The 17,273-nt window shown below is 38.2% G+C and overlaps 1 protein-coding gene across 1 annotated transcript in view; it reads right to left on the reverse strand.

Moving 5' to 3' along the window:
- Positions 1 to 2,018: 2,018 nt before the first annotated feature.
- The window catches only part of LOC125110949 (protein NPAT), a 65,292-nt gene continuing 50,037 nt past the window's right edge, over positions 2,019 to 17,273 (reverse strand). The window contains 10 exon segments of the mRNA XM_047752640.1: positions 2,019 to 3,836; positions 5,216 to 5,277; positions 5,280 to 6,373; positions 6,470 to 6,530; positions 10,694 to 10,802; positions 10,878 to 10,993; positions 13,093 to 13,851; positions 13,854 to 14,030; positions 14,033 to 14,761; positions 16,921 to 17,049. Of these exon segments, the coding sequence (XP_047608596.1) occupies positions 3,759 to 3,836; positions 5,216 to 5,277; positions 5,280 to 6,373; positions 6,470 to 6,530; positions 10,694 to 10,802; positions 10,878 to 10,993; positions 13,093 to 13,851; positions 13,854 to 14,030; positions 14,033 to 14,761; positions 16,921 to 17,049 (3,314 nt within the window). The 3' untranslated portion in view covers positions 2,019 to 3,758.

Below are 17,273 nucleotides of genomic sequence, written 5' to 3' on the forward strand. Positions count from 1 at the left end.
ACATAAATGTTTATGGGGAAAGCAGTTACACTGAGTCAAGTGGTTAAATACTTAGGGAAAAAAGGTACTAATTCTTATAATAGGTATCAAACAAATTATATATGGATTAGGAGCTTATCATCATTTTAACATATCAAGAAATAAGAAATCACTAGAAACCAGTGATGATATAATTGAATATATCTCCGGTAAGGCATAAATATATGGCATGGAAGAAATGACAATTTCCAGGCAGGAATACAAACTCAAGCAAGTTTCTGACAGAATTGGGCAAAATGTCTTGGGATCCTAGAAAAAAAAAAGTACACTAACTTTTTTTTTTTTTTGGTCTTTTTGCTATTTCTTGGGCCGCTCCCTCGGCATATGGAGGTTCCCAGGCTAGGGGTCCAATCGGAGCTATAGCCACCGGCCTACGCCAGAGCCATAGCAACGCGGGATCCGAGCCGCGTCTGCAACCTACACCACAGCTCACGGCAACTCCGGATCATTAACCCACTGAGCAAGGGCAGGGACCGAACCTACAACCTCATGGTTCCCAGTCGGATTCGTTACCCACTGCACCACGACGGGAACTCCTACACTGACTCTTTGATTTGGTAATTCCAGTCTCTAAAACGTCTAAGGAAATAATTGTTAACAAAAACAAATGTTTATTTACAAACATGTTCATTGCTTTTTTTTTACAAAAAATAATAGCTAAAAACTGGATAATGCTTGATATTATCTTAAGTAAAAAAAAAAGCATTAGGATAGAGTTCCCTGGAGTCTCAGTGGGTTAAGGATCTGTCTTTTATTACTGCTGTGGCTTGGGTTTGATCCCTGGCCTGGGAATTTCCATATGCCTTGAGTGTGGGGGGAAAAAGAAGGCATTAGGAAGTTATATTTACATTTTAAGTTCAGCTATATAGAAAAATAATTTAGGAAAAAAAGTATGCCAAAATGTTAACCAATATTTGTAACTGTTAAAAGAGAAAGCCATATTAATAAAGTCAAAAACTGATATGTAATTTCAAGAAGGTAAGCCTGAGGCTGACAGTGGCTTGAAAAATACTGAATATAGGATTTCCTGTTGTGGCTCAGTGGTTAACAAACCTGACTAGTATCCATGAGTACAGGGTTTCGATCCTGGCCTCGCTCAGTGGGTTAAGCATCTGGCATTGCCATGAGCTGTGGTGTAGGTTGCATATGCGGCTCAGATCCCAAGGTGCTGTGGCTGTGGTGTAGGCTGGCAGCTGCAGCTCTGATTTGACCTCTAGTCTATAAACTTCCATAGGCTGTGGGTGTGGCCTTAAAAAGACAAAAACAAACAGGAAAAAAAAAATTGAATGTGGAATATATGGCAACATGCTTTTGAAATTACTCCTTATCAAAGTTTAATCTTGGTCTCCCTAATAGTCATGACATCTAGCCTTTGGCTGAATGCTGGTGGTTGCTTTACTCATGTATTTCAACATACTTAACTAAAAGGTTCTAACAATATCCAGGGCTAAAATAATTATTTTAATTACAAGACTTCTCAGATTTGGCATACAACTGACTATGCTAATCACCAAGTAATGTCCAAAATAAAGAGTGGAGGAGTTCCCTGGTGGCCTAGCGGTTAAGGATCCAGTCACTGCTGTGGTGTGGGTTTGATTCCTATTCCGGAAACTTCTGGATGCTGCAAATGTGGCCACCGTGGCCCCCCCCCCCCTCGCCCCCCGGCCAAAAAAAAACCCAAAAAACCCCCAAAGCAAACAAACCCAACCAAAGAGAAAATAAAGAGTGGATCCTAACATATAGTTATAAGTAGCCACAAGTTGCTTGTGGTACACTTTAACACTGAAACAGAGCCAAACTGGGCATTTTACCATTGAAATAGATTACCAGGTAAAATACTTTAATCAAGTCTAGCATATTTGGACTTTTAAGATAAAATGGGAATAACAATTTTGGTCTTGATCATAAATGAAACCTCCAAGTATATGTTGTTTTTGGACTATACAGTCGCTCCTGGCTTGTGAAATAAGAACCCTGGAGAAAGTGAACTTATTTTATTTGTATATGAATTCTTAGTACTTAGCACATACAGATACATATTAAATGAATGAGAAGAAAATCTGTAATTTTCAGCATTATGTAAACTTCTGAAAAGTAAAGAAGAATTGACCTGCAAAGGAATTTAATCAAAATATGTAAATGAGAATGATTATCATTAATATGAAGGAATTCAAACTTTTACAGTTAATGAAAATATTTATTCAAACCTAACTATAGTATAGTATCAAGCTGAGTTAAATAAACATTAACTGTGTGATATTTAGTTCCTTAGGAAGAGACCACTTGCCACATCATAAAAATTTATTACAACATATATTTCTGCTGTAAGGTTCAGCAATTAAGATGTGATGTCTACATTGAGAAATGTTGTTAGAGTAGGATGAATTTAGTTTTTTAAAGGCCTAGTAGAAAAAAATGGTTGAGGAAAATGACTGAAATACACTGAAGTATAGGAAAGACCCTTAATATATTGATATTCAACAAAACAGCACTTAAGAGAACATACTTTAATATCTAGGCACAACTGGTCAAGTATGAATTATAATTTCTATTCTTAAAGGTTTAAACCATTTCTTCAACTTGACTGATTTGTGTGAGTCTAATACAGAGAAGGCACCTCTTTCATTCTCAAGGACTTTTTGAGAGTAACTATAATATATAAGGGGCACAGAGACAACACACTATATCTGAGTACAGATATATTTAACATAGCCCACTTTAGGAGAAGCTAAATAAAAACAGAAAATTATGATTTCTCTTTTTACATCTTATGATGGACATGGCTTTCTAAAAGGACAACAGAAGATAATCCTCCTCACAAGCTTAACATAGAACACAAGAATTAAATTAAATGTGCATTGGTCACTACTATTATAAAACATTCTATTAATTAGTGCAATTCTTTAAATCCCCAGTATTTAGGGGAAAAGTATATACATACCAAGAAGTCTCAACTACCACATAACCAAACTTTTTATGGCTCAACAGTCTAAATGCTTTAAGTTCTGTAAAAGATCTTAAAAGTTATAGACAAAAGAATGGAACACTCAAATGGTTTACAAAATTCTCTCTTTAAAACAGAGACCAGAAGAAACAGTTAAAGTGTAAAAGTTTTGGAATATAATCTTCACTGCAATTATAAGAAAGGGTGGTTAAGTATTCACTCTAGAAAAAAACCCAAATTGTTAACTTCTGGTTACTTTATTACCATTTGAGTTCTGGATACTTTATTACTTTTGTACTAATTAGTTGTTATGTCTTTAAATGTCTTGTTGGACAGTTACTAAAGGCAATTTATAAGGAAAAGCATAATTTTCCCACACAAAGTGAGAAACTATTCCAGAAGAATAAGCATCAGAATTAGAGATCCTTAAGTAAAAAAACACAGTGTAAGAACATTAGATTGATTTAACCTCTATTTCAACAAATTTACACAGTATTTACAATATGCAATTGTCAAAGCTATACAGTTTTGCAGACTGGGTTTACTTACATTTCTGCAAATTTTTTTTCCAAAATAAAAATATACCAGGTAATCTATTTACAAACTAGGAAGCTGCTTCAGAAACAGCACAATTTAGAAATAAAGTGAAATTTTAGTACAATGAAACAAAGTGCAGGTCATGCTTTCAGATTCTATCAATATCTCATTCCCTACACTCATAATAGTTTAAGGAATAGAAGTTATAAATAGCTACTGTTCTCATATTTCAGAATATTTACTCATCATAATGCAATGACAACAAAAATTTGTCCACATCCATTCCAGCTGGAAATGAACTGGGTAGCTTCTTTTTCTGTCAAAACAAAAACAAAAATCAAAAGAAAAAAAGAGAAAAAAGAAAAATAAACCTAAGTTAACATATTGAACTCAAACAAGGTCAAAAAGCTCACTTTCTTATTAAGTCATGTATAACCGTACATTGGTTACTTTCATATATACTAAAATTTTTATCAAAACTTTTTTAGTTCATTAGAATCTTAGTTATACAGAGAAGTAGAGACAACTTTTTATAAATCCAAGGTTAATAAAATACACTTCAATGGTACTTCATCATTATTTTGGAGCATAAGACATTATAAAATTTAGAGTGTATGAATGCTGAATGACACAAGTCAGAACATGCTTTTTATAAGGTAGTCACTACTGCTGAACCATAAACCCTAGACAGCTTTACTAAGATTTTAAGAGTAACAGTTACTTTTCAAGTTCCAAACATTTAATATATACTAGGCACTTTACAAACATGACATTTAGCTCTCATGGCCATTGGTAAGATGTGTGGTAACCTCATATGAAATGATGCAGCTGAGATTCAGGTTATGGACTTAAAAATGGTCACAGAACCAATAAAGAGGAGATGCAGGGTTCAACCCAAGCTTCTATGGCAGCAAAGGCAAGATTCTTTCCCTGATACCATACTTCCTCCAATGACATGTTTTTTTTTTTTTTGGTCAAGTCTGCAGCATGTGGAAATTCCAGGCCAGGAAATCGAACCTGCGCCACGGCTATAACCAGAGCCACAGCAGTGGCAATGCTGGATCTTTAACCTGCTGAGCCACAAGGGAACTCCCTCTCTATGACATTTTAAACCTTTCATTCAACCCACTTACTAAGTGGCTAAACAAACTTATGGAAATGGCTTTAATTTGTCAATGATAATCCTATATTTCCTTCCTATAGATAACTATAGTTAAAGAAAAGACAGGTAAATTTAGTTTTTACACTGCTCCAACACATTAACATGTATTAAGAGTCTATGCAAGAGATGGCAGGACATATGAAAAAAACGCCAAGATGGAAGAGTTGCAAAGTAGTTTTCACGTAATAATTCCACATACAACAGTGGCTTCCCAATTTCTCATGTGTTATATATGTCACTCTCCCTGCTAAAACTTGGGTTCCTACCATGACAGAAACAAATCTCCTTTTCCCAAGGAAGATTTTTATAAATAAATGCCTTAGCAGTTTTGAAAATGCTATGTTTCACCTGGACAACTTCTGAGTAATACACTGGTTGAGAGACACTGCTACAGAGTGTATTTTATCAAAACTCAAAGCTGTCTTGACCATAATGTTCAGTTAGGTAGCAATGGCAAACAATGATGAGATCTCTACTCTGAGCACTGAAGGAAGGGAAAGGTGTGGTTCTGAAATTAAGACTTTCAAACTTGCCTTAATTTTCTTCTTTTTCATTGGTATCGAAGAATTTGCAAGACTTCTATTAGAAGTACGGAGTTTCGCTCGCGCTCATCTAATTCCTCAATTTTCCGCTTCTTTGTGGTGCTCCTTGAAGATGCCCTAAACTGCTGTGTGTTGTCTTTTAGAGGAGTCGTCGAAGTAGTCCTGGAGATGGCTGCTCTGGACAGAATCATTAATGTATGTGCAGCCATGCTTACACTGTTCTCACTCCCCGTTTCACTGGCAGGGCTGCAGGCGGGCACGTCTGGGGTGACAGGAGGGACCATTACTTTGGGTGTGCTACTGTCTTCACCAAAACGCCGACTACAAGGGACTTTGATACCATCCGTAGGTTCTTCCTTATGTTTCTCCCCTGCACCGGAGCCAGGTGTCCGGGGTACAGGTAAATCAGTACCGTCGGTGAGTCTATTTCCTGGGCTATGCCACTGAATATCTTGTAACATTTCTGTGCTATGCTTGGTGAGTGGGTTAATCAAAGAACTGGCAGACCTGGTTTGTTCTTGTTTTAAATCCTTCACAGGTACACCTATTGAAGTGACGTTTTTATTGTTTGAGGGTGTGCCTTGTTTTCTGCTTAGCTCTTGCAGTGAAACTACTGTTTTCTCATTCCGTACACCCCCGTTTTGCTGCCCATTAGACAATTTTGAAGTCTCTGGATTTTTCTGCCTTTCCATATCACTGCATAACTCATTCTCCTTATTAGCTGTTGCTTTATGCAAAGATTCAAGTACAATTTCTGTTGGTGAAATTTTCTTTTCTGACTGCGTTTCTTTTATGGTGGTATGTCGGCTAATGGCAGTTTCTGATTTAGATAAAATCTTAGGCACTGGAGGTTTTTCTCTCTCTCTTTTGAGAGCATTATTGGAAGGGGGTTTTAAGGTGGAGGACACAATCGGTGAGTCAAGATTAGAAAATGAAATGTCATCCTTTTCTTTGTTTTGGGACACCATCTTATGGTTTGTCCCCTGATTATTTTCCACAGTAGAAGTAGTGGTATCAAAACAGAGCACACGTCTGTGGCTTTCAAATGGTTTGCTTGTTGGAACTATACTTTCTACTGAGAAGGGAACTGTGATTTCTTCCAATTTTTTTCCAAGATCTGTGGCCATATTCGTGTCAGAAACTTCAGTTCTATAAGAAAACAAATTTTTTTAGTAACAGAAAGAAATTCTTAATGTTTTTTTACTTGAGCATTCAAATAATGAAATAAACTACTTTCATGCTCACCTTTGTGCGTGACATGCAACTAAATGACTTGATGAATCCACCGAATTATTTACCTGTTTTCCTGGAATTATAAATAAGCTAATTAGAAAAGAAAAAGATTCCTGAAAGTATATTTCTCTAAAAGAAAATGCAACAGACCACAATATCAGACATCATGAGACAAAATTTAAGCCATAGTTAGTGTACAGATGAAATACTTTCACACACTGGGTTTAAAAAGCAGTTTTGTAATATATACAAGATGGTCATACATCCATTTTACTAAGGAAATACAAACATGGAGCGAATGACTTGCTTCAACTGCAGACAAATATGAATCCAGTCTTTGGATCTACAGATTATAATGATCAATGCAGCAATTAAGGCTACTACTTAGATCCAAAAAGTTACTTAAGAAAGCAATATGGGAATTCCCACAGTGGCTCTCAGCAGGTTAAGAACCCGACAGCGTATGTGAGGATGTGGGTTCAATCCCTGGCCTCACTCAGTGGGTTACAGATTTGGTGTTGCCACAAGCTGTGGTGCAGGTCGCATATGCTGCTTGAATCCAGTGTTGCTGTGGCTCGCAGCTGCAGCTCGAATCTGACCCCTAGTCCAGGAATTTTCATATAATGCAGGTGTCACCATAAAAAGCAAAAAAAGAAAAAAGAAAGCAATACATTATGTCTATTTAAAAATCCTGCCCATTTATCTGTTTTTTTGTTGTTGCTGGTTTTTTTTTTTTTTTGCTTTTCAGAGCCACAGGTGTGGAATATGGAAGTTCTCAGGCTAGGGGTGGAATCGGAGCTACAGCTGCCAGCCTACACCGCGGCTATAGCAACGCAGGATCTGAGCTGCATCTGTGACCTTGGCCACAACTCACAGCAATGCCAGATCCTTTAATTCACTGAGCAAGGCCTGGGATTGAACTCACATCCTCATGGATCCTAGTTGGGTCTGTTACCCCAGAGCCACGATGGGAACTCCCCATTTAACTGTTATAGGTGCAAATCTATGTCACTCAGAGCCCGTGGCCTGGAGTTTTAATAGCTGTTTTTTCATTTTTATGGAGTTATGTGTTTATGTGGAAAGGCAGCAAGATAAGAAGCTAGAAAGGAAAGCAAAAATGAGATCACAAAGGACCTTGTGTATTATGCAAATGGTTTTATAAAGAATCCTTTTTTTTAAATAAGGAAAATGCGTGAATAAATTTTTTTTTTTTAGAAAGTCACTAAGCAATGTAGAAGATGAACTAGACAAGAAAACTGGACAAAGGAACTCTAGTGAGATAATATATAAATATTCCAGATGAGAGATGATGAAGGTCTTAAGAGACAGTATGGGCATGTGCATAAATATGAAGAGTAAATCAGGAATAAATGGTAATATTAACAAGAGGGGAAAAGTAGACCAAGGAGGTTTTTGAGGAAGAAGAGGTGACATTTAGATATAAAGAGTATGAAAATCTTGGAGTTCGCGTTGTGGCTCAGTGGTTAATGAATCCGACTAGTAACCATGACATTGCAGGTTCTATCCCTGGTCTTGCTCAGTGGGTTGAGGATCCAGCGTTGCTGTGAGCTATGGTGTAGGTCGCAGACATGGCGTGGATCCTGTGTTGCTATGGCTGTGGTGTAGGCCAGCAGCTGTAGCTCTGATTAGACCTCTAGCCTGGGAACCTCCATATGCCGTGGAAGCGGCCCTAGAAAAGACAAAAGGACAAAAAAAAAAAAAAGAGTATGAAAATCGTAAGTTATATAATATTAGGAGAGAAGCTTGGTTAGTGGTGGCTTGAGAAGCCACCAATAGTGTCAACTGTTAAGAGGGCAGTAAAGTAAGCTAAGGATGGAAAGCGTTCAAAGCATATGACAGTATTAGGAGGCCACCATGACTTTTAAGAGGTTCAGTGGACACATAAGGAAGGACAATAATATGAATGAAGGAGCAACAGAAGATAAGAGGGACTAGGGATAGAGGGCTGGCAGGTGGGACAAACCTAAAGGAATGGTAGGAATAGTCTCTGTGTCTGTAGTTGGACAGGTAGAAGGAAGGAGCCAAAAAAGAAAACTTGAGGAGTTCCTGTTGTGGCTCAACGGTTAATGAACCCGAGCAGTATCCATGAGGACTGGGTTAGATCCCTGGCCTCGATCAGTGGGTTAAGGATCCCTCGTTGCTTTGGCTGTGGTGTAGGCCAGCAGCTACAGCTCTGATTTGACCCCTAGCCTGGGAACCTCCATACGCTGCGGGTTTGGCCCTAAAAAGAAAAAAAAAAAAGAAAAGTTGAAGATACACAGGAGACAGAATCTAGAGCACAGGTAGGCTGTATTAACCTTGGAAAGACTGAGATAACTATTCCTCTAAGAAATAAGAGAAAAGGGAAGGATGGTTTTAGTTAGATGAACAGGTACATACTAAATGGGAGTGATGTAAGAAAAGAGGGTTTACTACTGATAAGCTGGGAGACAAAACCATTAGCCTAGAATGAGGAAGGTGGTGACTGGTGAGATCTGAGAAGAGCTGTGAAAATTTGAAATAACATGAAAGAGGAATGGTTCTCCCAAAGGAGATAGACAATTTTTTTTTTCATTTTTAGGGCCGCACCCACAGCATATGGAGGTTCCCAGGCTAGGGGTCCAATTGGAGCTGTAGCCACCAGCCTACACCACAGTCACAGCAATGACGGATCCTTAACCCACTGAGTGAGGCCAGGGATCGATCCTGCAACCTCATGGTTCCTGGTTGGGTTTGCTGATTGCTGAGTGCAGTGGGAACTCTGAGATAAGTAGATAATTTAAATGACTGCTATGTGGCAGTGAGGGTAAGAAAACTTTGTGTTATGAAATGGTACTAATTCTAAAGTAATGCTAAGAAGCCCAGGTGTAAAGGCAGAGAACTGGTTGGTTGGACAAATACAGGCAGGGCTGGAGAGTATTAAGTGGCTATGGGAGAAGAATGTGAATATGAATATTGAGAAAAGTGGCTGATGTGGTGGACTGTGGGGTCAAGGCTGGATTGGCAAGGAAGTGAATCTAGAAAGGAAGAGAAAGTGCAGGTGCAGATAAGTAATATGAGCTCACACTGGCTGAAGACAGATTCAAGAGATACATGGAAATGAGCGAGTATTTTGAGGGACGTTATTGGCCTTTAAAAATTGTATAGGTCTAGTAACAAGTAGTGAAAAACTGGAGGTGAAGCTATGGGAGAGATTGCCTGAAGTAAAGATAAAGACTTAGAATTGAAAGAGGTCAAAAATTCTGAGGGTTAAGGGTGTTGTTAGGTTAACAACATGGGAATTTTGCCCCCATGGAGATGGAAAAGTCTGAGGTAGAGAAGTTTGAGAACTTGGTTCAACGATCATCAAGGCCCTGAATGAAAAATTTTGTACTGCTTTGTATAAGTTACCTTTTGTTGAACTAAAATCTTTAATTTTTTTTTTCTTATTGGTTTTTTCAGGGCTGCACCCACAGCACATGGAGGTTCCCAGGCTAGGGGTCAAATCGGAGCTGTAACTGCCGGCCTCCACCACAGCCACAGCAGCACCAAATCCGAGCCACGTCTGGGACCTACACCACAGCTCACAGCACCGCCAGATCCTTAACCCACTGAGTGAGGCCAGGGACCGAATCCGAATCCGTGTCCTAATGGATGCTAGTTGGGTTTGTTAACTGCTGAACCACAACGGGAACCCCATAAAATCTTAATTTTGGAGTAGTTAGCATTATCAAATTTTCCCCTTTATCAATTAGCTTTCCTCCTAAAAGCAATCCTTTAAAGACTTTCCTTGTAGTGCAGAGGGCTAAGAATCCAGCTTTGTCACCACAATAGCTCAGGTAGCTACTGTGGCATAGGTTCTATCCCTGGCTCTGGAATTTCCATATGCTGTAGGTATGGCCACACACACACACACACACACCAGTCCTTTTATCTCATGTTATTAGGATATTCTCTTACATTTTCTTTTATTGTTTCATTATTTTGCTTTTCACCTTTTCCCCTCTGTAATACATACACTAACCAATAAAATTTCATTTATTAAACAGTCCACCCTGTCCCTTCTGGTTTGTGATGTTGCCTTTCCTCCTACAAATACATGGCCTCTTTCTAAATTCTAATTTGATCCATTTATATTTTTTAAAAAAACTACTGCAAAAAACTTTAAGCAAAGCTTGGACAATCACACTTGTGGTATTACTGCAAACAAATGAGTACACAGACATAAAGCTGACATGAATGTACTTGGAAATGTACCTGTACAAGGCTTGTTTCTTAGTCCCTGAGTCTTCTGAGATTTTGGAGGGATGGGGAACTGCGGGATACTTCTGTTGCATACAGGTGCTGCCAAAGGCATATGAAGGACCTAGAAGAGAAGAAGCCATTAGTTATACTATATTTGAAAAGTGGCAAGGAGACATTTCCGGATCCTAGATGTTACCTGCCGAGGAGGAGCTGAAAATGTATTTCCATTCTGTCCAACCACAGATACAGGGATCATTCCCACTATTCCTTGAAGTACAGGTTGGACTGGAGAAGCAATTATAATGGCAGACCCTAAAAAAAAAAAAAATATATATATATATATATATTCTCAATAATAATTTCTCGTAAATACAAGATACCAAAATAATTATTAATTTATAATAAATTCTGTAAAATTAGTCTTTTTTATACAATCTACTCTCCTTTAAAAAAATTAACTTAGGGACAATAGCAAGGCTAACAAACTAAGAAAAAGTCAATCTGAATACTAAAGTAGTCTTACGGCATTGTTAAGGTACATATCATGATTAAGGAGTTCCCGTTGTGGCTCTTCAGAAATGAATCTGACTAGCATCCATGAGGATTCAGGGTTGATTGCTGGCCTTGCCTAGTGGGTTAAAGATCTAGTGTTGCCATGAGCTATGGTGTAGGTTGCAGACACGGCTTGGATCCTGTGTTGCTGTGGCTGTGGTGTAGGCCAGTGGCTACAGCTAATTTGACCCCTAGCCTGGGAATCTCCATGTGCTTCAGGTACAGCTCTAAAAAGACAAAAAAAAAAAAAAAAAAAACATGATTAAGCATAAGACCTTACAGCCAGGGGATCATATTACAGTTGTACCTTGATTCCTCTAGAAAGAACAGTGAAGTGAAATTGATTAAAAAATTGGTAGTACAAGTTTTGAGTCTGAATCTTTTACCAGAAAATTAGGGTCTTAACTGAATACTGACAGTCCAAGACCTGCTCAATGGTATTTGTCAAGCAGGGCCCAGATAAATGAGCAACCAGTCAAAACTATGAAGGAAAAAACAGTGTTTAAATGGAGAAGTCAATAACATAGTCTATGGCTATCATAATTTAACCCTGCCCTATAAATGAATCTTTTCTTCATAAATTCATTAACTGCTCCTGTCTTTCATAAACACATACCTCAGTCTCTCAAATACTTACCTACACTTGTGCTGCTTAAGAGTCCCTTCCTTTTACTCCAAATACTACCTTATTTCTCTAAGCTTTAGCTCAAGTCCCACATTTTCTGCCAATTCTGACTCTTCCTTTATTTTTAATTCAATGAATTTTATTACACTTATAGTTGTACGACCATCATAACTTATGACTCTTCCTTTAATTGATGATATTTAATTTGATTTTACTGTATGCCTAAATTAAAAAAAAAAGAGAGGGGGGAAAGGAGCTTGGGAATCAAATATATGAGGAAGTGTAGATGAATGTACCATAAACTCTATCTTTGAGGGACATATAAGAACAGCTACTATGACAGGCATGTCAATCACTACCTACCTATAAAACAGTATGTAATAAACGCCACTAGTGCTCCTATAAAGAAAGAATTCTAAAGACAGGGATCAATTCTCAAAGGTGAAGACAGTGAGAAATTCAAATTGTGTCGTAAAATACTCTCTGAATAGGTAATAAATTCCTTGAGAAGTAAGCTATTTAAAAGCTATTTAAGAAAATTTAATAGTTATTCAGTAAAATGAAAAAATAGCTATTTAAGAAAATCCTGGGAGTTCCCTGGTAGACTAGTAGTTAGGACTTAGTGCTTTCACCACTGTGGCTCAGGTTCAATCCCTGGTCTGGTAACTGTGATCCCACACCAAGCAACTGCACACTGTGGCCAAAAACACAAACACATGGAGTTTCCATTGTGGCTCAGCAGAAAGGATTCTGACTAGTATCTATGAGGATGCAGGTTTGATTCCTGGCCTTGATCACTGGGTTAAGGATCTGGCGTTGCCGTTAGCTGTGGTATAGGTCGAAGAGGCAGCTTGGATCTGGTGTTGCTGTGGCTATGGTGTAGGCCAGCAGCTATAGCTCCTATTCAACCCCCAGCCTGGGAACCTCCATATGCTGCGGGTGTGGGCCTAAAAAGATGAAAAAAAGAAAAGAAAAAAAAAACACCCACATAACACAACTCCCACAACACTGGTTTTAGTAGTTAGATGGTTATTTGATGAATCGGTCTCCCCCCACCCCCCACTTTTTTGTAGCTTAGTCATGGATTGAAAACTACAGAAAGAAAAAAAAAATGTCTGAACTTTTTCTTAGACTGTTTATCCATGATTTATTATCTTCAAGCCAGGAACTGCACACACAAGAGAAATTAGATCCCATTCCAGAGAAACAATCTTCAATATGTTCTTAAAATTACCTTGTGAAAAGCTGGGTGATACAGCCTGGTTGACAGCAAATACACTATTTGACCTTGGTGGTGTCTGTAACTGAGGTGGAGGAGGTTGAGCAGTGACAGGTGCAGAAGTTCCAGGCAATACCACAACATTTGACTGGCTGACAGTTGTTCCTAAGGCTGTTGGATCAGTTACACAGGTAGCTATCAGAATGTTATTTGAATTGCCAAAAGTTGTGCTTGTAGCTGGCATCAACTGTATGAATCCTCCATCCTTGGAAACACAGGGTGTAACACTGGCTGAAAGAGCAATACTGTCTTCATTCTGAGTTTTGTTTACTGTAGAGTCTTCAGGTTTGAGTGCTAAAAGGCTCTGTTCCACTGAGGCCGAATCCCCAATTCCTTCAGCAGATGAGACAGCACCTGTGGTTTCTTCTGAGGACAGGCATTTAACTAATTCTGCATTTCTGGAAGGTGATTTTGCAGGAGAAGATAAGATTATAGTTGGCAAGTTTTCTCCACTGATACTGGAAACAGCACTGTTAAGTTCATTATCTGAGGAAACAAATGGATCATCACTGATGATGATTTTGAGAGAGACAATATTTGATGCATCTATCTCTGCTGAGTTGTCGCTAGCAGATTTATCAGTAGTATTTTGGGACTCAGGGTGAGAATCTCTCATTGAAGAACACACAGATTCTGAAGGAAGAGAATGTCTATCTTCTACAGGATTATCTTCTGGAGCTATCAATGTAACGTCCTCACAGTTACTTTCACCTAAAGAGATAAAATACTATCTCCATCTTCTTTTACAGAAGATGAAGGCTTCTGTGAATCCAAAGCAACTTTCTCAGACTTGGAAGGCTGAGTTTCATGTTCTGTATGATTTAACTCAACAGATGATGGATCATTAGATGGTAGTTTAACTGAAGATACTGAATCTCCAAGTTGAATTTCTTTTGTTCAGATACAGTTAAACCTGAACTTTCAACAGACACAGGCAATATTTTACTTGGAAGTGAAGAATTATCCTGGCAATCTGAAAGCTGCTGTGATGCAACTGCTAACACATTATTAACTTCAGTTTTACTCGGGTGAATTTCTCGAGAATCTGGTGACTTGGAGGCATGGAAAGTAGTTGTAAGTCTTCTTGTATCATCAGACCTTTCACAAAATTGACTTTTTTTAGATGGCTTTCCAGTTAATGGAATATTTTGGGGTAAAAGTTGAGAAGTTTTCCCAGAAAGAACCAAATTTTCATTGTTAGTTTCACCACCAAGGGAAACAAATGAAGTCATCGGTGTATCAGACTGATCAGGCTGTAATCGAGATTCATTCTGCACATTTGGAGGCAAAGAATTCTTTTCAACTTCCAGAGTCATTTCAGTTTCAGTGGACATCTGACTGGTATATAATTCAGCACAATGCTGATTACATTCAGCATTGGAATTTATTCTTTGGTTAAAATCATTCAAATTAGGCACAGACTCAAAGGTCATATCAAGGTTACATTTCTGTTCAGTAGGTACAACTATTTTAACGGCCTTTTTCTGGATGCTAGAGTCTATCTGGGAAAAATGTTCCTGGTCTTCCTGTCTAAGCTCATCATGATTGCTGCCATTCTTCAAAGTATTTGATGTGTCTTCATTTTGATAGGATGTACAAAAGGGGGGCTGCCCAGACTGATCATCTGCAAAATATTATAATGGTAGAGAGATATGGTGAGTATGTGACAGCTTCTGAGGTAGTTTTTTTACTGCAAAACCTATTTTCTTTCTTTCTTTTTTTTGTTTACAACCACAGCATATGGAAGTTCCCCAGGATACAGGTCAAATTGGAGCTGCAGCTGTAGGCCTACACCACAGCCACAGCAACATCAATCTGAACCACATCTATGGGATGCAGCAGCTCTGATTCTACCCCTAGCTTGGGAACTTCCACGTGCCATGGGTGCAGCCATAAAAAAGAAAAAAAAAAAAGAAAGAAAAGAAAAGAAAGGAAAATAATACTGGGAAAACTGTAGAAAAATGTATATCAACTAGCATATAATTCTCTTAATGTGACACTGGTGAAATATGGGATATAGAGCACATGTGAAATTCTTATTGTGGAGAAATTAGTGAAAATTATATCCAGGCCACATAAATTCAGAGGTAGTCCTTTTCCACAAAGTAGGAAGACTTTCTGAGAAAATGAGATTTCAAATCTCACTTTGTGCAGGGTGGAGCTTATCTGAAGCACAAACTTCTACATAAAACATATATGAGAAAGACACATCTTACTACAATTCAGCCTAGGAAGAAATGGAGGATTGGGCTCGGATACAGGCAAAAGATTCAAAGTGGGAATGTAGTCTAAGATATTCCAAAACTAGCTTTCTGAAGACGTGACATGAAGCTTGGAAGCCATTATGTGAAACAAGCCACTGAAGGAGTTGGAAGGGGTAATGGCATTTAAGAATCAATAAGCAGAAAAGATTATTTTGACATTATTTTGTGGCATACAGAAAATAGATACAGGTGGTACTAAATATGCATAAAGTTTAGCAAGTTTGAGATGCTAGGACTATTTTTGACTTGAGAGATGCTATGTGGGTATTTGATTATAATTCAATGACTTTACATTTTTATAGTGTACTCTTGTACTTGTTATATTTCACAAAAATGAAATTTTAAAAAACTTGGCAAATATTTAAAAGATCTAAGATGACCATATACTGCCTTCCAACATTCACTGCCTTCTCTCATTCACGAGTCATTATTGTGGGACAATTATGTACCATACCAGTACTCCATGAGAAGCAGAAATGTTATGAACTGACTTAGTAGACCCATAGAAATAAGAGCTAAAATCTTATAAAATCCATAATTCAAGGCTATAATCAGAGTATATAATTTCCTCTAAATTAGTGAGATATAGATACTGAGCAGTCAGCTAAACTTGGCTTTTTTTTTTTGTCTTTCTAGGGCCGAACCTGTGGCATAAGGAGGTTCCCAGGCTAGGGGTAGAAGTGGAGCTGCAGCTGCTGGCCTATACCACAGCCAAAGCAGCACAGGATATGAGCAACATCTGAGACCTACACCACAGCTCACAGCAGCACCAGATCCTTAACCCACTTAGTGGGGTCAAGGATTGAACTTTCGTCCTTATGGGAAGCTAGTCAGATTTGTTTCTGCTGAGCCACGATGGGAACTCCTAAACTTGCTTAATTACTAGGCCGGATGATTAATACCACAAACCAACCCTACATATTCATATCGAGGAATTGAATATGTGCCTCAAAAATTATATTAAATGTTACAGACCTCAATTGAATTGGTCAACACTATTAACACCAAATTGTGCATGTCAAGAGTCTATTGCATCATGAAAGAATGAGTATAAAGATTCACTTTTTAATCAAAGTACCGAAGGTGTAGGAGTAATTTTTTTTTTTTTATGAAGAGAGAAAATTTAGAAAATCTAAAGTGACCTATGGAGTAGTTCGAACAACTTTTTTTTTTTTTGTCTTTTTGCTATTTCTTGGGCCGCTCCTGCGGCATATGGAGGTCCCCAGGCTAGGGGTTGAATCGGAGCTGTAGCCACCGGCCTACGCCAGAGCTACAGCAACGTGGGACCCGAGCCGCATCTGCAACCTACACCACAGCTCACGGCAACGCCAGATCCTTAACCCACTGAGCAAGGCCAGGGACCGAACCTGCAACCTCATGGTTCCTAGTCGGATTCGTTAACCACTGCACCACGACGGAAACTCCTGAACAACTTTTAAATTAAACAATATTTTATGCCTTTAAGATTTTGAGGTTAATGTCAGGATTTAGATCGATATTAACAAAATCAAATTCTTACCAGATCCTTCTGTTTCAAAAGAACCTTTAACTGCTAGATTAGTTTCACCTGCTAAGATGATATTGGGATTGGTTTCCACATGCTGACTTGAAATGCTTTGTGATATATTTTTATTATTCTTTGTTCTACCTGTTAAAAATAGAACAGGGAAGCAATTACTTAAATGACCAAAGTAAATTAAGCATCAATAATACAGCTGACAGTGGTCAAGCAAATATTTGGTTTTAATTATAGTCCTTTGCAGATTTTTAACATGCTGTCTTGTATATCATTGACAAGTGTGTTATCCACTAGACCAGGAGTTCTTAAACCTTTAGCCTATATCAGAATCATCTGGAGGGGCCAAGAATTTG

This window comes from Phacochoerus africanus, chromosome 11 (assembly GCF_016906955.1).
Source record: "Phacochoerus africanus isolate WHEZ1 chromosome 11, ROS_Pafr_v1, whole genome shotgun sequence".
Taxonomy (NCBI): Eukaryota; Metazoa; Chordata; class Mammalia; order Artiodactyla; family Suidae; genus Phacochoerus; species Phacochoerus africanus.